Source organism: Anabrus simplex, chromosome 1 (genome assembly GCF_040414725.1).
Source record: "Anabrus simplex isolate iqAnaSimp1 chromosome 1, ASM4041472v1, whole genome shotgun sequence".
In the NCBI taxonomy this organism is placed as follows: domain Eukaryota; kingdom Metazoa; phylum Arthropoda; class Insecta; order Orthoptera; family Tettigoniidae; genus Anabrus; species Anabrus simplex.
The window spans coordinates 455,838,036-455,859,574 of record NC_090265.1 but is presented as its reverse complement, the minus strand read 5'-3'; the positions used below and the strand labels follow the sequence as shown (position 1 = coordinate 455,859,574).

The 21,539-nt window shown below is 39.4% G+C and overlaps 1 protein-coding gene across 1 annotated transcript in view; it reads right to left on the bottom strand.

Moving 5' to 3' along the window:
- LOC136867270 (cytochrome P450 6j1) overlaps positions 1-21,539 on the bottom strand; it is a 91,283-nt gene that overhangs the window by 1,328 nt on the left and 68,416 nt on the right. The window contains exon 8 of the mRNA XM_067144419.2: positions 12,590-12,856. Coding sequence (XP_067000520.2) covers positions 12,590-12,856 — 267 coding nt within the window. The remainder of the gene's footprint in view (positions 1-12,589; positions 12,857-21,539) is intronic.

The window sequence follows — 21,539 nt, the reverse complement described above, 5'->3', positions numbered from 1 at the left end:
AAGTACGGTAGCGTGGTTAGCTCTGTGCCCGGCAACCTTTGCTCCGAGAATTAACCTGGTAATCATTCTTGGTGTTTGCCGAGTGAACCTCAAGTCCATGTAGCACTTCAGAAGTGGAAATATTATTTGTAATATTTTTTCATCTTTCTGCTCGAAAGAACTTTCTGGGTCTATACCAAAATGGCTTTTTAGCTCATCTGGAAGCGTCCTGCATAGTTTCGATGATAAGTAAATGGGCAACGTCGTAATATGAAATCGTAGCCCTATTATCAGTAAAAATAGCCGACTCATCCTCAAGGTCGAACTCCTTGGTTGGTTAGCATTTCAGACTCCTTAAATATGATCGAACCATATCAGTATATTAACTGGAACTTCCATGAATTCCTTTCCAGAATTCTGGCTCTTCAGCATCATTGAAGTTAAAGGTATATGTATTATATATATATATATATATATATATATAATTCGCTGGGGCCATCAAGGACCACGTTAAGTCTTGTTGCATTTGACACTGAACTTGGCCTTCTTTAGAGCCCAAATTTCCCTCCTTTGTGAGTGGGCCTGCTTACGCTCCTCTGTCCAAGGGGCACCGTGTGTTCTCTTCGGTTGCTCGTCTCGGTTTAGCCCGTTCGTCAATATTTTCTTGCGGAAGAGATCTCTGTTAAAGGCGTCTTCAGCTGAGATATGTAGCATTTGCAGGTCTTCTTTGGTATTTGTAAACCAGGGAATTGTGGTTTTGGGGTTTGAATCAAAAAAGTGAAAGATTTCTTTAGTTAACTTTCTTCTGTCTTTTCAGATGACCGTAAAATCGTGCCCGTCTTTTTCTGATTGTGTCGGCAATTTTCTCTATTTTGCTGTAGACTTCCTTGTTGGATTTCTTTTGATGGATTCCATTTCTATATTATTATTATTATTATTATTATTATTATTATTATTATTATTATTATTATTATTATTATCATCATCATTTGGTTCGTGGTGTGAGTTAATGTGGTCATATCCTAGTTCGTGAGCCACTGGCAACAGCTGAGTGGCCCAGTAAGTGGTCCTAAGAGTCGGAATACCAGTTGCTATGGAATAGGACTGGGCATCTCGGACGTATTCCTAGTCGTGGCTCTTGTTGTGTTCAGGTGGCTAGGACTACACAATCGACCGGTGGTCCGTTAACTCATTATAGGAGTTTATCCCACTGGGGCTATGTGTAAGTAGGGTAGCATCCTGCTTGACAGAATCTACTGTGCTCAGATTATTTTAATCAAGCCTCGGACCTATGGGAGTAATGGAGTCCCATTTTAATTTGATAGATGAGGGAATCCTTTGAAACCACTTGGCGAAAGAAATCAAATTGGAAAGGGAGCTATCAATATGAGGATGATGGGGTTTATGGAAGAAAGAAAGAAAGAAAGAAAGAAAGAAGGAAAGAAAGAAAGAAAGAAAGAAACAAAGAAAGAAAGAAAAACTGGCTGAGTCAGCAAAGACTTGAATCGGCATGACGAAAAAAACAATAGTAAAAGAGAGCACACGGAATCGTTTTTGATCACTGAGGAACATTTAACTCTCGGGACATTCGGTGGGATCAGTCTCTCGTCTAAATACGCAAACACTAATTATTATTATTATTATCATTATTATTATTATTATTATTATTATTATTATTATTATTATTATTATTATTATTATTATTATTCATTCAGCTTCGCTAATCGGCCAACTAAGAACCACGATAAGCCTCATTTTACATTGTAACATTTGTTCATTTTTCGCCTGATCCACATCGTCTTCATTAGCTCATTGTGTTCAGCACGTTCTTCTATCCATTTTGCACCAGTTATTACTATATCGTTTTAAACTGCAACAGTTTCCTTCACGTAGTACTCCCCTTCTTCATGCTAGCACGCACAACATTGTCACGCAATTAGTGAAGTCCGTCAATATAATTTCCCATCGCCACACTGAAGTCTAGAGTGAAAGTACTGAGCTCAGTTTTCTAGACACAGTCACTTTTCAAATCACGTAGTTCTTGTACTTCGTGGAAGTGACAGCAGACATACAGTATCTACTTTGTGTTTGCGTGTATACTTCTTACGTCGCATCGACACAGGCAGGTATCATAGCGGTGGTGGAATGGGACAGGGCTAGGATTACGAAGGAAACAACCGTGGCTTTACTACTGAATGTAAGGTATTTGTATTTATTCTTGAACATAACAGGCGTTCGGCCCCAAATAAGTGTTCACAATACAAAACAACTTACAAAAAACAGGAAAAAAGGAACAAAGAAATACAACAACACGAGACTCTTTGGGGCATGCCATGAGGTCCATCAGATACTCCGGAAACGTGACACTTCCTAGGGAGGATCACCACAGCAGTCATCCTCAGTCCCTACAAGCCACGTCCATCGATCCCACTGGATAGAAAATAAATAAAATAAATAAACTACTGATGTCCGGCCATGTCTTCATCCCTGGTGAGAAAAAGACCGCCCTCTCATGATGACACGACCGGCCCTATCCGCGGAGCCCGTAAGACGCCTCCAACCATCCCTACCAGATACTTGTGAGGCTGTAACAGCTCTCCTACTGTACCCCGCCCCTCTCCTCCTCGTTCCGCATATATCGCTCTTTTATTTCTAAGGGGTAGGCCCGTCCTACCCCCTCCTCTTCCGGGAATGTCCTGCTCTCTCTTACCAACTACTCCTTACTATCACTTACTGTACATAAATCGTGAGAAAACTGTAACATCTAGATGAACTGCGTAACTGACTCGCTCAGTGTGTGTGTGTGTGTGTGTGTGTGTGTGTGTGTGTGTGTGTGTGTGTGTGTGTGTGTGTGTGTGTGTGTGTGTGTGTGTGTGTGTGTGTGTGTGTCGGCTGTCTCAACCTGTGCAACCGTAATATAAAATGATGTGTATTGAATTGAGAATCAAGTGACCGTAACTTAACATCCCAATGATCGTAAAATCGCCTGCAGGATAATCTTTTTCCTTAACCCACATTCCTCTTCATCCGTGTGGTGTGAACCTTAGTGCACTCCGTCCTAGTTGCTCAAATCAGTATAAAATTATTGTACCCGCAAAGAATCAGTTTTGAGCAAGCGAGCTGGGAGTGTATTGCTATTATTAAAGCTGTCATGGTTGGATGTTAATTCGTGGATTTCAGCCTTGCCAAAGTATACTGTGTGAGGTAATCCCGATCTTCTCGATACTACAAGATAAATGTAATTTAATATTACAGTTCCCATCAAGAACCTTTAATACGACTTTATTAAATAAGGGAAATTTTCATTTACACAATATAGTACTTCTGTCTTGGAAACAAGACTTAGAATTTAGAATGCACCATGTTTTCAAGTATGAGCTAGAATAAACTTGCTACTTTCAGTGACCTGACTCTGTCTCGGCCTTGACTTTGACAATATGGAAATGACTGAGGCATGAACGATGTTAGAAACACAATGGCTTACAACCAGTCCCTGCTACAAGTGATAGAAAAATGTCGGTCATAGGGTCCGTTGGTGCGTGAATTTCAGTGAAAAAATGAAATGAAATGAACTGAAATGAAATGGGGCATGGCTTTTAGTGCCGGGAGTGTCCGAGGACATGCTCGGCTCGCCAGATGCAGGTCTTTTGTTTTGACTCCCGTAGGCGACCTGCGCGAAATGATGAGGATGAAAGGACGATGAAGATGACACATACACCCAGCCCACGTGCCAGAGAAATAAACCAATGATGGTTAAAATTCCCGACCCTGCCGGGAATCGAACCCGGGAACCCTGTGTCCAAAGGCCAGCACGCAAACCATTCATCCATGGAGCCGGACGTGAATTTCAGTGGGCTTGGCAGACAGATATGTAGTAGCAACTTCCAGCACGGTGAGGAAAGCTACGGTAAAATACCTCTCTTCATTTCCCTTGTAAACCTCTTCAGTGACACCTAGGTCATCTATGACAGCTGGTGGAGCAGCTGTTCAGGATCCAAGCAACCAGCTTCTTGGACTGAGTACACAGCATACATACATACTACCCCCGATATTTTTGACGAGTGTATAATAAATTCAGTCTGCACGCGTGTGTTATCTGCCGCCCGGTGTGTTTTACTTAACAACCCACCAGCGAGTCAAGGTCCTAGAACATCTGTCAACTCAGTTTTCATCAGCCGGCAAGTAATAAAAAAACCAACAGCTGAGTAAGGAACGTATCTGACCGTGTTGTGCGTGTAGTTAAAACTTTATGGAGGCAATTTTTAATATGTGAACAATTACTTCTCTGGAATATTCTATGTGACGTCTTCAACAACCGACAGAGTTTCACTTCCGCTTCCTACGTCACAACTAACATTTCAAATCGATATAATTCATGGCGATTTCTCTCTCACTCGCAATATTCACCTCGTCTGAACTAAGTTAAGTTCGAACTCCATAGAATAATTCTAATCAGTGTTTCTGGGTTTCTGGAAGATGTTCTCATTTTGTTTTCAGTTTCAGGTACCGTCAACGTTGCATCGAAACATCGTGAAGCAGCTGTTGCAACTTGTATCTTCATGTAAGGAAGCTTACCTGGACTTGCGAATTCGTCCTCATCTAGAACATGGGAAGCCACAGCTAAACAGGATGCGATGTCCTAGTCTGAATTTGATATCCGGTGGAAGAGCAGAGACAACGAGTTGAATTCAAGACATCTACCATGAGTAGAAAGCCATATTTTGTTTTGTAGATTTGACTGTAAAATGATCTCGCAACTTGTCCTTACTAGAAGTAGTTTACTTGTGTATTTAGTTAAGTCTCGATATTTCCTCTCTATTTCAATCTTATCCTCTATCGTTGTGGCAGGCCTATATTTTTATTCATTTTTATTCAGATGTCTATGTGTCCCATCATGCCGGTCTTCTATTTGAATATTTTCCACTATGATCGACGAGGTAATGATAGTAATAATCCATATATTAAAAAAGTTTACTAAAAATAGGTTTGGCAAATCCGTCCGTCCGTTCTACTGGACCGATTTGCTTCCTTTCTGTTTTACTCCCTCTGGAATTACCTGCCGGTGAATCATGAGACATTGATAGGTTTCTAAGTTCAGCCAACTTAAAGGAATCATAAAATCAAATCATCAAATGATCACTCCAATAACTGCAGGCGAAGGCTTACCCTAACCCGCAATACATTCTGTACTTAGCAGGTTGCTAAGCGACTAACACTTTCCTTAATATTCTGATATGTGTGATTTTCATCCTTAGTGATGCCATTGCATGCAGCCAGGTTTCATTAATACCTGTCAAGTCAGAGAGTATGCACTTCCTCTGATGATGGAAGAATACTATTCTCTGCTAGATACTATTTGATTCTGTGACCTTCCCTAGCTTCGGAATATACGGAATGTACGTTGGTAATAACTTCCATGCTGCTAAGAGAAAACAGTCGACATACGCACAGACGGGAAGGTATCAAGTCGACTAGCCTTCTGTATGGCCATTAATAAAGCGCAGGGACAAACTCTCGATAAAGTCGGTAGTCTAATTGCCCGAACCAGTATTCAGCCACGGCCAATTGTGTATTGCACTATCTCGGGCAAGATGGTTTGAAAATGTTAAGATCCAGATACGGCCGAATGTTCGAAAAACATGAAATATTGTATAAAATGAAGTGTTATAAACTAAATTTCCGGTATTAAATGTTCATAAAACTATTGAAAATGCAGGCAAAACAATAGGAATGCGAGAGGCATATCAGGACGAGTTATCTGACCTACTGTATGTACAAGTAATGCTGCGGAGCAGCACCAGTCTACTAGTAACAACAACAACAGCAATAATAATACTAATAATAATAATAATAACAATACTAATAATAATAATAATCATGATCGCTATCGTTAAAAAACTAAGTTACGACAATTGTGATATTCTTTTAAAGACAATTAATTGAATCATACCGGGTACAGAGACTTACAGGTCTACCACGAGGCATCGATCTTCACTAAATTATCCTTATTTAAGTAAGCGTGGCAACTTTAAATGTAAATAACAACAATAATCATAAGATAATAATAAAATGAGGTCGTGAATTAAACAGAATTAATGATGGAATAATAATCATAATGCGATTATGTGAGTATAATCGATTGATTTATGTGCTCATTTTGTGGATTTTTATTGAAGACGCGCCTTTGGAATGGTACGGTTAGGTCGTGTGAGCCTACTTGCGTGGATGTTTTGGAAACTGAGCCCGAGTAATATGATAGTTACATCCTATAGCAACGAGTACAGTTTTTGTATCCATTATACTGTGCGAGGTTTGTGTTACCGTGAATTTCCCTTTAAGTGAGAATACCTTACGCGTTTGCTGATCTGACGTGTCTCAGAGTAAGACTTATGTATAGTTGAAAGTGATTTCAGTTAATTAGTGACGCCCCGAATACCTGTCACGCTTATTCAAGATGGTGTATGATTAACGTACAACGAGAGTTTCAATTTTGACGTGACCCGTCAGAAGACCTTTAATAGTCTTGATGTACTGTAATAATAAAAATGATAGACTTTGTAAATTATATACCTAATTATGGGGACCCTGCAGTGACTGGAACTTCTAGTTAGTTTAGATTTTCTTATCCATGCTATTTTCAGGTCATCATTAAATGATTAACAATATATTCATGTGTGTAATTTTCTGTAATGGCGCGTCGTGTAAATGCTCCGCTGTTGGGTTGTCCAGTATTGACAATAGACGTTCTGGAAATAGAAAGAGATGTCTGGGTAGGCTACGTTACTTTAATTTGATGATTTTCTTATATATAATTATGCTGGTAAGAACAGTGATAGGTTTAGGTTGCAAAAACAACAAGCCAATCAACTAACGAAATTAACTAATTCATTAATACATCAATTAATGAGTGAAGCAATTAGCAAGCTAATGAATTTATTACACAATTCATAAATGCGTCGATAAATCAAGAAAATTATTTAACAAGTTAGTGAATGAATGAATTAAACATAAATCAATTTGTAATTCTTGGATTACAGTAAACCAATTAATTGAAGAATCTAACTAACGATTAAGTCAAGTTATGAATTCATCAGGAATTATTGTATCAATGGAGTTGTAATCAAGTGTATTAGCAAGTTCATTTTCGAGACTTTTAGGAACATAAATATTCATGTAATAAGTCATGATAACCGATGATTGAGTTATAGGAGTTAAATAACGTGTTCCATTATTCAACTTAATTGGAGTTTGTCGATAACTCAAAGCTAAAATAACCACTTGTCAAATTGGGTGATTCAAATACTACTAAGATAAAACAACTAATGTAGAATGATAAGCTGGCAATCAAGAAATCACAAAACTAAAACTTAATGTGTAATCAGACCCAGCGGGGGATCCCATATTCGTTATCCCGTGTCACCAGTCGGCGAGTTTAAATCACGCTCTGAATTGTAATAAATATTTACATTAATTTTGTGTCGAATGTGTTTTCTTTCCAAAATATTGATATTCCTTGTGAAACCCTTTCCTTCCATAATTTCGTACGCTCGGACGACACATTGTAATTGTCGCATGCACAATACATAGATATATACATACAATACAGTATTTAATACTATTAATTTCCAACAAGTTGTGTATAAATAAATAAATACATTTTAATTAATAAATATACACTGATGAACAATTGAATTACAGATGCCAGAAGCGTGGGAAGTCATGCTGTCCCATGATCCCTGCACAGCCTCTCGTAATGCTCAGACATAGCTCGGAGCTTGGTCAACAGCGCGAACATCCCTCTCGATAGCTCCTAGATATGCTCAACAGCATTGGGGTCGGGTGATCTTAGGGACCAGACGAGCATCCTCACACCCGCCGAGTGTACATCGAACTAGTCGGCCACAATTCGGGAACAACTGGAGGGTGTCTTACTGTAAGTACAGGTCTCCTGCTGTGTGCTTAGGGTGAGCAACTGTTACACGAACGAATGAGGGACAAGACAGTCAAAAAGTGAGACATTCCACAATTTTGGGAGCCAAATACATTTTTAACTGTAATTTTAAAACGACAAAAATTGAAACACTTTCAAAAGCATTGAGTTGCTTGTTTCCCTCTATTTTGACCAAGAGTACTTTTACTAAGTAATAACAGAAAAATACATTTCACTCATCTTTATTGTATAATTTCTTCCCAGTCTGTGGGTTGAAGACCCTTCATCCATGAGAAACATTGAACGTCATCTTGCATATTTTACAAATTCCTTGTGAACGTTACTTCGATCAGGAGATAAGTATGGCGTGTTGGTTTCCCACTTCGCATTATATGCACATACGCGTTACTTTTCTCTTTTGCCTTCTCGGATTTAAATTATGGCTTTCTTTTTTGTGACGAAGTAGAAGTACAGTCATCACTATCCGACGCCGAATCCATTTGAAAAGTCACAAAAATGTAAAAACTCCACTAATACAACACGTCCAGGTTGATGTACTTCGTGCTACAGAATGGCCGCACACAATATTCCACGGACTAACGGTAACTCGGAAGTTACATCGGGAATACTTCAAGTCGCTATAATATGCTTCTTTGTACTTCCAAAGATCATACCGTCGGGAACGGTTACGCTATGTTTAGTTGAAGCTACTTGTAGATGACAGGACAGTTGCGTGTTGTGAAAATAGGTACTGATGGCAACAACACGAGCATTTGTTTAGATAGAAACGAAACAACTGGAGGCAAATTTACAAAATACCTTACATTTTCAGGACGTCGCGCAAAATGCTGGACGGTCGGTCACACTGTGTGTGCTAGAGGTAAACAAACGGCTGGACATGATCCAGCTGCGGGTTACTGTATCGCTCGTTGGTGAGGAACGTTTTCAGATGTACCAGGAGACCACTTCATTCCACGGGAACAGTTCCCATACCTACCTCCGGCCCGAACTTTACTTTGCTGACAATAGAACCCATTGCTTCGAGTGCTTTATGACTCACTCGTATCCTACCATCGGCGCATACAAACTGGTACCATGACTCATTTGCCCAGGCGATCTTTTTTCTTTATGCTTTGAGCCATGAGGTGAGCATTGGTACCCAAGTGGGACGGTGGCTTCTGTATTTAAGTGAGAGAAGATGGTCATGGATGGTTTGGGTGCTCACACTTCGCTGTTACTGGCATTGAATTCGCAAGTAATCAGTTACACTGTGACCCGTCAGTTTGCTCTTACTACCCAAGTCAGTCGACGATGACCCTGGCGATGGTGGCTTTTCCAGAATCTACGAACTCATGCTACACTCTGGATGCAATGGCCCGTGGAAGGCCCATTTCTTGCATGACTTTGGAAATGGAATAACCCACACGTATGGCATCGACAATATGGCCGCGATCAAAAGCACGGATATCTCGTGTATTACCCATTCTGTGTTCACACTGCCAGTACGAGGTCTGACGTCATCGCAGTAATGTACCACGCCGACCTATTACTATCCGCGAAACTTTTAGTGACACTTCGACTCCTTCGTGCTGAATCGGTGCACCTCGGTTATCTTCGAGATATGACACCAAATGTGAATCGATTATGCATCGCCGTAAGAGATCTTGCGGTGTAATCGCAAAACTACGATTACTATGGTTATTTTACCAATGAAGCAAGGAAAAATTGGTGACGAATGAACTTGTAAAACCTACTGCAATGGCTGAGAGGAATCCAAGTACATCACATGTATACCTTACAACTCCTGCTTGGAAAAGTACATCACGGTCTATGCACAGAGAGGACAGAAACATAATAGCAGACGTACAATACTGCTGCGATACAGAAAAAGAAAATAAACAGTTGCTCTTCGCCCTCCGTAAGTCGTTTGAGCGATCTGCCGCATATACTGGAAAAATCTCTTTCCACAGTTAAGAGAATTAAAACATTTCCTGCCTCTCCACGCATTCCTGGTAAAAAGAGGTAGGACACTAACTATTTCATTGTGATTGATATTATTATGGATAATAAAGAAAAGTGTCACAACAGGACAGGATATATACATGTGTGCGTGTGTGACGCAAATGTGGGCTTTAGATAATAAAGGTTTGGAAAATTCATATCGATCACATTATCGATGCAATTCAGATTTCAATTCCATTCAGTTGGCAGTTCAACTGGAATAGTTCAGTTCTCTCCTTGCCCCCTTACCCCCGTAAATCGAAGTGTCACTAAAAGTTTCGCGGATAGCACATTCGCTGGGTATACCACAGCACCATTTTTCCAAAACGGCAGCTATCTCTAATTCGATTGCTGATCAGTTTTGAGTTCCCTCCTTGCCCCTCACCCTCGCATAAGTCGAAGTGTCACTAAAAGTTTCGCGGATAGCACATTCGCAGGGCCGACCACAGCAAAATTTCGTCAGAACGGCAGCTATCTCTAATTCAATTGCTGATCAGTGTATACGACAATGGTTCATTTTTGGTGCGGATGTTTAGCTCCCGGGAGGCTTGTGTGACCTTATTAACAGCGCTGCAAGTTGCTTGCTTGCTTGCTTTTTTTTGTGTGTGTTCATAACACATGACTTATTCACACTTTACGTCTATCAGTATTACAATTCTTGGTCCCGACAGTGATTTAACACTTACAGCTCCGTTTCTATGACTTTCGACTTGACAGTTAACCGGAAGTCAGATATTGGTGCCAAATTGTTACAAGTACAAACAGCTGATTCACGACACACAACCGAAACGGAAATGTATATACTCGAATATAAGTCCAGGATCAATTATTCTTTGTAACAACATGCATAACTCACATAAGATGAACAACAAAACATAACATGGAAGATAGCTGTGTGTTGTATTGTGCACAGTTCTTTTCGCGGTCTTTGTCAGTTCACTCGGTCATTCTTGACAAAGCACCAACAATGACGGCTAGAAACAATCTTCCATTCTCAGTTCAATACGGACCAAAAATGAAACTCTTATGTTTAAAAAAAACATAACATGTTTACGATAAGGTTATAAGAATAAAATAGATCAATGCTCGAACAGATAAAACGCGAGAAAATGGAATGAGATTTCTACTCGCCATCAAGAAGAGCGTTTGTTGCTAACCGATTCAATTTCTCCTAAGGAAGTTAAAATCCTACAAAGAGAATACACCACTCATTTCTGAGTCACTATCGGCATTGTCATAGTTTGTTGAGGTTTCACTTTTGCTTGACCTTAACGAGATAATAACGTCTTCAATTACTCTTCTGTGATACTTTCCCTCTCCCAAGCTTGATTTATCTCGTACTGTGTCTCACAACTTCGCTCCAGTCTTCCGCACCTACACGGCCTACGCCTTCTCAAAGAGGTCTCCACTTCCGAAGCCGTGAAGAGTCGTATATTCGCACTACACGTTCCTTCACTTAGACACAAATCAGTTCTATGGCGTTAAAATGGCAATGGTATTATGAAGGGCGAACAACTTTATGCCCGTACCTCATGGCTATTTCATCCACCACGTAAACTGGGTACTAGGGCTTGTTTTGTTTGACAAGATGCATGAGATCCCCTTTTCCTCATGTCATCGCGAACCGAAATATTGTGCTCCTTCAACCTCTCAATCAACTCATTGTTTCTAGCCGTCATTGTTGGTGCTTTGTCAAGAATGACCGAGTGAACTGACAAAGACCGCGAAAAGAACTGTGCACAATACAACACACAGCTGATAGCACGTGGTTGTAGTAAACAATAGATCGACAACACTGGTAACCAGAACTAGAGTCTAACGCGCTCTATCGGAGCACTGGGCTGTTTACTATTGGCTGTTTTATTGTTGTGTGCTGTTGACAATCGACTAATCTTGTGCGTAAGTCCAATGCTGCAGAAAAGACTTTCATTATGCTATCTTCAGTATTAAATTAAGACTACTTATGGGAAAGAGCCGGTTCCGATAGCACACTCAATCACTAGTAATTAATGCCACAAAGACGAGGGAAAGTAGCTCAGCATCTCGGATAAAGTCTCATCTAAATATCACAATGGTGACATTTTGGAGTGGTTTCCTAATATTTACAAGATTATAATACTTTTGATAACAAATAATACTCCTTTTTCAACAGTGATACATGTCTAACTGTGGCAACAATTGCATCACTGCCCGCGTTCAACTATGTATGCAACAAAAAATGAGTTAAGTTCAGTTTTTAAAACGCAATTTACTTACGCTGACTCGGTGCTCATGAAAGCACAGTACACACTTTGCGCTTTCGTTCATGTGCCCCTTATTGTTGTTCACCTAGGTGATAATTGTCTGCCGTTATTTTTAACTAGTGAGAAAGTATTTTAGGTGGAAAAGATCGGATAGTGTGAGTAGCTAATCTAGTATATGACCACTTTCAACAAACGCAGTATTCGGTTCGTTGAATAACCATAATAACGAGCTTCGTTCGGAATATTTGCTATGGTGCTTCGAGCGTTAAGTTTATACATGAAAAACTACGTTACAATACTTACTCACTCTCTGACTTGAGATGAAAATTGGAGGGTTGATTTATTTTACGTAAATCCAGAATTCATAGTCAAATATGCCGACAGATGTGCCGTTATCAAAAAGAATTGTACAGTATTTTCGTGGTCAAAAACTTACCTAAACATAATCTGGGTCCTTCGCCAAAGGGAAGGTATGCAAAGCGTGGAATGGTGTTGCGTCTTCCTTCAGAGAAGCGCTCTGGGTCAAAAATGTGTGGTTGTGGGAAGTACTTATGATCGTGATGCAGAGCCTTAGCTGGTAGGAGAACAAGAGTACCAGGTTCTAGGAGGACCGGTTCAGTTCCGCCTGGAAGGATTGGCAGCTCGTATGGTTGTGTGCACAACTTTTCCAGTAGAAGAACAGGTGGGTGCTTTCGCAACGTTTCTGTAACAAATAATAACCACTAATTTACATACCGGTATTACAATGATAGTAATCAATTATTGCTAACATTATAAAGGAATCAGATGTTACAAATATATTTTCCCATTACGAAACCTGAAATATTTGTCCTGAATGAGTAAATTTATAATACCATACTGCATTGGCACTGCCGGTGGCTCTAAGTGGCCTACGCAATGCCCTCCATGGTATGTACTAACCATGCGTCTTGGTAGGTGTGCTAGTTACCAACTGATGAGTCCAAATCGGCACCCTGGGGCGAAACGCTAGCAGCAGGAAATGTATAATGTCCAATAACGGACCAATTATATTGCGCCCATGATCGAATAAGCCTAATGTAAATGATAGTTAAATTATTGAAATTCGCATATGTGAATACTGTAGAGGCAGGGAAAAGCTAGCAGTCTCACAAAGCGCCACCCAGGAGCCGCGATGGCTGGTAGTACATCCGTCAAATATGCTTTAAGTCACGAACAGGAAATAGCTAACTAAAAGCCTCCCTCAAATAAAGTTTTATGGCGCCGAAAAATGCAGACTTTCTACTTGGTTTCTCACGGGAAATCGGCAAGATGGAATGTGCCCATCCCTAGTGTGCGACAAGGAAAGAGAAAATACCTGTCACCCCTTAGCAGAAAGTGGTTGCATCCGAGCTACGATGCGCGGCAAGAGTTTAACCAATCACAATTTACGAAATTAAATTGTCTTGTCCTAGCGGGAATCTGTATTCAGTTTTCCGTGATTTGGTGTCGAAAGTAGTAGTGAAATACAGTGTCCTGACCTGCAAATAATATTTAACGAATATTTCACGCAAATACGTGGTTAATTATTTCTCAAAATATAAGTTTTCAACATTGTGTGGAGGAGTGGTTGCGCCCGAGGAGCGGAGTGTCATGGCGGCAAGGCGCCGTGCTCCGAGTGTAAATAGGCCATATGACGCTTTTCAATTTATAAATTAAGCTACGATCATTTCTGATAACGCAGTGCAACATACAAATTAAACCTAGTTTTGGAATATTTAGAGTCCATTTCCGAACATTTTAACCTACGGAGAAGTGGAAAAACGATCCAAGGTACCGTATTACTACGCCGCATCCCCTCCAATCGAACTATTTTTGAAGTGGGGGTGTGAGAATTTACAAAAGCAGTAGGCGCAGTGTGGTGATATCTCAGTCCTACTTGAAATTTCAGTGCAGACAGGCGATTCTACAGAGAGTGCAGCGCTAAGAGACGAATTAACATTTGTGTGAGTAGAGTCTTAGGCAAGCAACAAACATTTAGGGAGAACTCTAAAATAATATCAGATCATAGGAAACAGTCACACAATTATCATAGCAAAAATGACAATGGTAGTTATTTCACAAACTCTTCGTAAATGAACATTTAACGTAGTGAGACAGGCGGATAACGGAGATGGACAATAGGAGTTTGCATAACATGTCATTATACGACATTCCTTAGCTCACGCGTAGCCTGCACGTTGGTATGCTAGTATAGAAGTATTGTTTTGGAGGACTGTATTTTCATAAACATTTCTCCGTGTCTTACATGGGAACGTCACAATTAAACGTGGGCAGTCTATAAAATGACCAGTTCATCTGAGACATTTAGCAGCAAACATTAGGTGAGCTAATTGCAGGGAGAGGCTTTTGTTTACTAGTGGAGCTTAACAGTACAAGGACTGGTGTCCACTTTCATTTGTCAGAGTGAGGTCGATGGCTGTTAAATCCCTTGTGTAAACAAGCGGTAAAGGAGGAAGCTGAACAGAGACGACTAAGAGGAGTCCGCGCCAGGTAGCTGTTTCCTGACAGTGCACGTCAACTCATCGAGAGCTATTGCTGTGTAATTTATGTTTTTCTTCATATTATTGTTAAAAGGCGTGTGTGGAAATAATCTTACGTGTGCTACGCAAGTATGAGAATGGATGCAATTCGTGTGTATAAAGTGCTGAATAGCCTCCGCAAGATGAAGAAAATGGAGTAAAATTATGTAGCGGGGACTGTGGAGCATCAAACCCGCCTTCCAGCACAAAGGTAAAATGAGCATTTTATAATCATGTAACAATATAGTTGAGGGCTATGAACAATCAGTGGTCAAATCTAGGATAGCGATTAGTGTAGGCTTAGAATTAATAAAATTTCACGTACCGGATGGTGTAATTGTATTTTAAATGTCATTTGCAGGTAGAGTTGGAAGTGAGATTAGGACAATCACATCTGACGATTCGGGATGTGAATGCCATGGTGTCATGATAATAATAATAATAATAATAATAATAATAATAATAATAATAATAATAATAATACAATAATAATAATATAATAATCAAAAAATAATCGTATTTTTCTTAAGTGAGCTTCTCTCACATATTTCTGGACAAATTTTGATATGAGTTACTATTTAATAGACGTGAATCTAAAATCTCTGTAGATATTTTATGTCCAGTGTAATTTCAGATTTTGACATAATATGAATATATAATAATATTTTGTTTTGGTGATATTTGATTTTGTGGACGCTGCCGAGTTGTTCTTGATTTTAACTAGCTGTAATCGCATCGTATCCAATTTTATTATTCATTTGTACTGTCACATTTAGATGATCGTTTTTGTTGGATATCTTACCTTATGTTTTGTGGTATAGTGTTTAATACATAAATATTTTTTTATTTTCTTTGTGTGTACGTGGATTCATATTTTAGATAGCTGTGGATTTTACAGGCAAATCTTGTTGTTACAGTCAATAAATAAGGATAGGGAAACCATTGCAGGTCAATTCTGATAATTCATGGCATGTGAATGTGAAATATGATCAAATAGATGAACAAAGAGATAGTAATACCCCTGATGATAGCAACTGAAAAATGGAAAATATGAAGCTTGAGGACCATGTTGTAGTATGGTGTCGTAAATAATGAATGCGTACGACACAGTGTGTCATTTAAGATTGGCCCGTATTCAAATGAGCGAGGCTACATTGGCAAATAAATGCCACTTTAAGAATAATGAGATGAATGTGAATTGAGAGGTAAATAATTTAACTAGCATTGTTAAATCTTCGACGATATATGTGACATTTGTAGGTAGAAGGCTTACATATTTATAAATTTTCCAGGGACGAACATATCACTCGGAAATATGCAAATCAAAGGCCGAGTTGAGACATGGAACAGACTGAACAAGCAATGTGTATAATTTGCAAGTTAATTGTAATCATGAATACGTGTGATATTCTTAGTTAGAATTCTTGAAAGTTGTGAGAGGTCATGCCCAGACATTTATGTCTAATGTCACAAGATTGCCGTCAAGTTCACCCTGTCGTTATTTTAAAATCTGCTTGATCACGATTTTTGTTGCATCTTGATCTGTGCGTATTTTTATTTAAATTTTGATAGGCAGTGATCACGTCCATTGTTGGGATTTTTCTTTAACGTTTTCCTTTTCTCTTTCTGCGCGGATATTTTTGTCACCGTGTTTTAATCCCTTTTATAGTGACAGAAGGTACGTGAAAGATTTGTTCATGATTAAATTGATGTAAATAAGATAGGAGTAGTTAGGTTATTTTGAATTTATTTTGTTTTCTTTTGGAGCATTGTGTTACTCCATTTGTCATGTACGTTTTGTAAATAATAAATTTCATGTGTTAGGTTAGCAATACCACAGATCGTTCATAGCCAGAATCAAAGTAAACATTTATGCTCTAGAACATAGTAAATCACAAAACCTTTGAACCCCACTACAAAAGTTTAATTAGGTAAATGATTCGACCTTTGATAAAAAGCTATGTCATAAGTGCCGTAAAGTATGTAGACAAGATGGAATCTGCCTCCATCGATGGTGATGCCATATAATTTTAATCATTCTCTGTGCAAATACAGATAGCGGCAAGGTAAATAAAATTAATATTGTAAAAGGGTCGAATTCATTTAATAAGGTAAAACTCAGGCACTTGGCCTAATTTGTTCTATTTTGTAAAGTGTCCAGGCTATCACAGCTAGTAATGTGTAAATTAACTAAATAAGTGACTGTTCATCTTTAACGTTTGATTTGATAACTCTTCTTGGTTCAGTCAATGTTTATTAAGTTTGTGGCTAAGAAATAGAAGTGGTAGTGAGATGCCGTGTTCATGGATTTTCCTTTATTAACCATGGTTATTTGGACACAATAATATTTTTACAGTTGGGTAGTTATCAACACTTAAGTTGAACTTGAAGTCAACAAGTCTAGGATATCGACATCTTGAAATCTGTGTAATTAATTAATTCATTATTTAATGTTACGCGAGTCCAGTTATTTGAGATTTGATTTAAATGCATTTCATGGTGTCTTATTCAAAGGCTGTATATTAGTGGACCAGTGGTCTGTTGTGGTTGTGTCTAGGACATAAAAGGCACTAGTTCGATGGTGATGTGTGTTATTCAAATTTTATTGACCTTCAGTCGAATTCATTCAAGGCAGATGTTTTATTTTTGTTGAGGAGATTTGAATTGTGATATTTTCCAGTAAACTTATTGAATTGAATTTAATTTAACTTCATTTTTAAATTTCATTTATTTACATTTTTCGCCGATTTTGTTAATAAACCATTTTAATTATTCAAAATTTAATTCAGTCTCTTGGTACCGTCATTTTAGTAGTTAGTTGACCCCTCGTCTTTCATTCCCTCACCCCCGATCGTGTGTGGCCTGTCAACCCCGAGGAAAGCCGAAGGACGTGACCATCCCTGAGAAGATAAGAGTCTACATGAGCGGTAGGTATTATGTGATGTCATTGTTTTACAGGAGCAGCCGGTGCATCAATCAAGAAAGAAGTATACCGCATCGCATGCCTTGATAAGGGCACAAAATGATATTATAAAAATTAATTACAGTGTGCCAAATAGTTTCCAAAATTAGGGTGATGAGAAGAATCTACGGTAAGGCGAGCTGGTTTAGAATGATGGTGTCCAAAAGACAGCCGTACGAAAACTTGCGAAATGAACTTGAAATGTTAGGACTGAATTTAGAAAAATATCATCTTAGAAGGGAGGGGAATCAAGAGTGAGCATCTTTCTGAACAGGATGCATCAAATCCCAGTTTAGTTGGATCTGGGCTTGTTTTACCGGGTTTCCTCGCTTCTCTTTCCAAAGCCTCCGTGGCTCAGGCGGCAGTGCGCCGGCCTCTCACCGCTGGGTTCCGTGGTTCAAATTCTGGTTACCCCATATGAGATTTGTGCTGGACAAAGCGAAGGCGGGACAGGTTTTCTCCGAGTACTCCCGTTTTCCCTATCATCTTTCATTCCAGCAATACTATCCAGTATCATTTCATTTCATCTGTCGGTCATTAATCATTGTCCCAGAGGAGTGCGACAGGCTTCAGCAGCCGGCACAATTCCTATCCTCACCGCTAGATGGGTGCTTCATTCATTCCATTCCTGACAATGTCAAATGACTGTAAACAGGCTGTGGATTTTTCACTAACATACAGTGACCACTAAACAAATATTTACGGCAAAATCAAGCGAAGTTCAAATAGTGAGCTGACGGCAAGGACAGTCTGCATTCTTCCAGAACCCTACCTGTCCTTCCTGCTGTTCTCCTCAACCAGCAGGAATTAAGAAATAACTTCATTATGATAACAACAAGAGAGAAATTAAAAGCAGGCAATGATTTTCTTTTCTTACTGTAATGTCATAGCAGCTGGTGAATATGACTTCCGTTTTCATCTTGGCATCTTTGAAGTAAATTATGTCGCACGTGTCGTAATTCGTCTTCTGCGATTTCTCTGATCACTCCCCCAAGGTCGCTTTGCAGGGCCTCGGCTGTACGCGGATTTTTCCTATATATTTTCTGTTTCAAATTTATCCCCAAATAAGAGTCACACATACTGAGCTATGGAGAACGAGCTGGACATTATCCCCTACGAACTGTCCGGTCACCTAACACATTTTTAATTGCAGCTATTGAATTACGTGCAGTCCACATGTTAAAGTAGGGGTTAAAATAGTGTCCACCTATCATTCGGAAGCCAGCGTTGCATTAAAGAAATATGGGCCTAATTATTATTCTTCGTCCACTAACTGCACACCAAACATCCACGTTAGTTCCATGAAGATAATAATAATAATAGTAATAATAATAATAATAACAATAATGGGTTTTATGCCCCCACTAAATACTTTTACGGTTTTCGGAGACGCCGAGGTGCCGGAATCTATTCCCGCACGAATTACTTTATTTCACGGTAAATCTATCGACATGAGGCTGACGTATTTGAGCACCTTCAAATGCCACCGGATTGTTCAAGATCGAACCTGGCAAGTTTGGGTCTGAAAGCCAGTGCCATGAAAGGATACCTCGTGTACCGCGCGGGGATTTTCACCGTCCCAGTGTGGAGTGTTCAAGGAATGAATGTACCCACTAAGATGAAACCAAGCTTCGTCAGACATGATCAATAGCAAAGGCGCGGATTGTAGCACCAACAGGCAGAAATTAACACAAGCTACAGGATCTGGAACATTTAACTTGTGTACTACGGAAACCTTATAGGGGTAAGAATCAGAATTGTAAGCTCTCTCAGCACTGAGGTGGGCGAGATACCACACTCCTATGTTAAATGGCTATACGGTTTCCTGAAGTCTGGCTCTCATATCTGTAAGTTTTTCTTCAGTAAATGTGTTCTTTTTATAATGACTTTTTCTGTTTGATACGGAACCAGCCGCGCGCCACTATTTAAACAAAACACGGACATCTGGTTTTGATTGTATAGAACTCTCCGGAAAAAGTTTCAACAATAAACACTCATTGCTCAATGGTGTATGCAACCTTCATGGCTAATTACTACTGTGCACTTTATAATCACAGTCAGTGAGCGCGTCAAGTAAATCACGAGTCTAACACAAGAACAGAGCTCTACTATTGACAGAGCCTTACAGGACAGAGGGTAGGAGAAAGAAGCTGTCTCACTCCAGGTAGCTCTTCGCTCGTCGCTTGAGTTGAGGAATGCAGCCTGTTCTTCTAATCAGCTCGCAATATGCACCCCGCTTGAGTTTGCCGTAAACTCTTGTTTGGTGAGCACTGTACCATCCAGTATGTGTGTGCATATCCGCCCTTAAGTTCGTTTCTTGATATGGAGTCGGCGATGAGGTGATATGAATGTATATGGATCGCTTTTAAGGCCGGATGCCCATCCTGACGCAAACCGCAGTTGAGGAGCTAATGAAAATGAAATAAATGATGGTGAATGGAATTGGGTAAGGAAGTCGAAGGAATCGTTTATGACCTATGAATAGGAACTGTCCCGGCATTTTCCTGGATGTGGAAGTGGGAACACAGAAAACCAGCCGACGGTAAGGTTCAAACCCATGTGTCTCCCAAATGCACAGCTTGGTTCCGTAGCTGTACCGCGTCGTCACTCCGCTCACTGTGCCATCTAGTATATTGATATTAAAATTTATCAACTGCAGCAAATATTGAAGAACATCAGATGTTTGAATTTAGAAGCAGTACCTTATCCAAAGAATTATACTTGACGACAGACATAGCATTATCAACAAATGACTACCCAATACATGGGTTACCCGAAAACATGCCTGGAACGACTACGCATTGCACGTTCACATATACGGGCTATGGTACTGTATATACCACCTTCTCGAAGAAACAACGAACATGAACATTAGACATTACAGGATTGAAAAATGATTTACTGGCTTGGCGTATCATGGCACGATTCCACCCCGTGCATAGTCATATATTAGGCACCCTGCGAATACTTCTTAGCACAGGGTTTCGGGAGGAAATGAAAGAAGAAATAGTAAGTATGTGAAATATTAGACGATAGGGATGAATTGAATTTCTGAAGCCAGCATTGTACTCCACTTACTCGATGACAACATTAAAGGTGACTTAATTCTGATAGACTGTAAATACATGTCCTACCAATAGTTTAAGGACACCTGCATATTTCATGAACATGATTCTTGTTCTTAAACTTTTAGTCTCAAGCTTACGATTGTTCACGGGAAACTAGAACATATTTAGAGGAACATTGCTGAAATTTTCATTAAAATACCGTTCTTTGTTTCGAAGTTACTGTGTTTTTAATGTACTAATAGTTGGAAAGAAAATAGCAATTTTTAATACTTGAGGAGCTCTGGAGAGTACAATATCGGGATTACATTCAAATCTTTTTTTATGGAGGAACACACATACTTGAACAATATTTATAACTGTAATAGAACAACTGAATATGTTTCCATTCAAGAATATCCCCCGTTCAATAGCTCGCAATAGAACCACAGAAAGTGGGACAAACATTCCTTGACTTTGGCTGGACAGGAGGCCCCTGAAGCTACAGAGGTCGTTTTTGTGTTACGTTCTGCGGTAGATATCCCGCTACAATGCAACACACAAATAATGATCTAGGTAGCTTGAGGGGTCTCCTGTCCATCCAAGGTCAATGAATGTTTGTTTCTTTGCCACTTTCTGTGCTTCTGTTGCGAACTATAAAACGCAGGATATTTTAACATGGAAATATATTCTTTCTCTATTACAATTATAAATATTCTATAGATATCTGTGTTTCTCCGCAACAAAAATTATTACTGTAATCCCCATATTGTACTGTTCAGATCTCCCCAAGTATTTAAAAAAATAGCTATTTCATTACCAAACAAGAACTTCAATAAC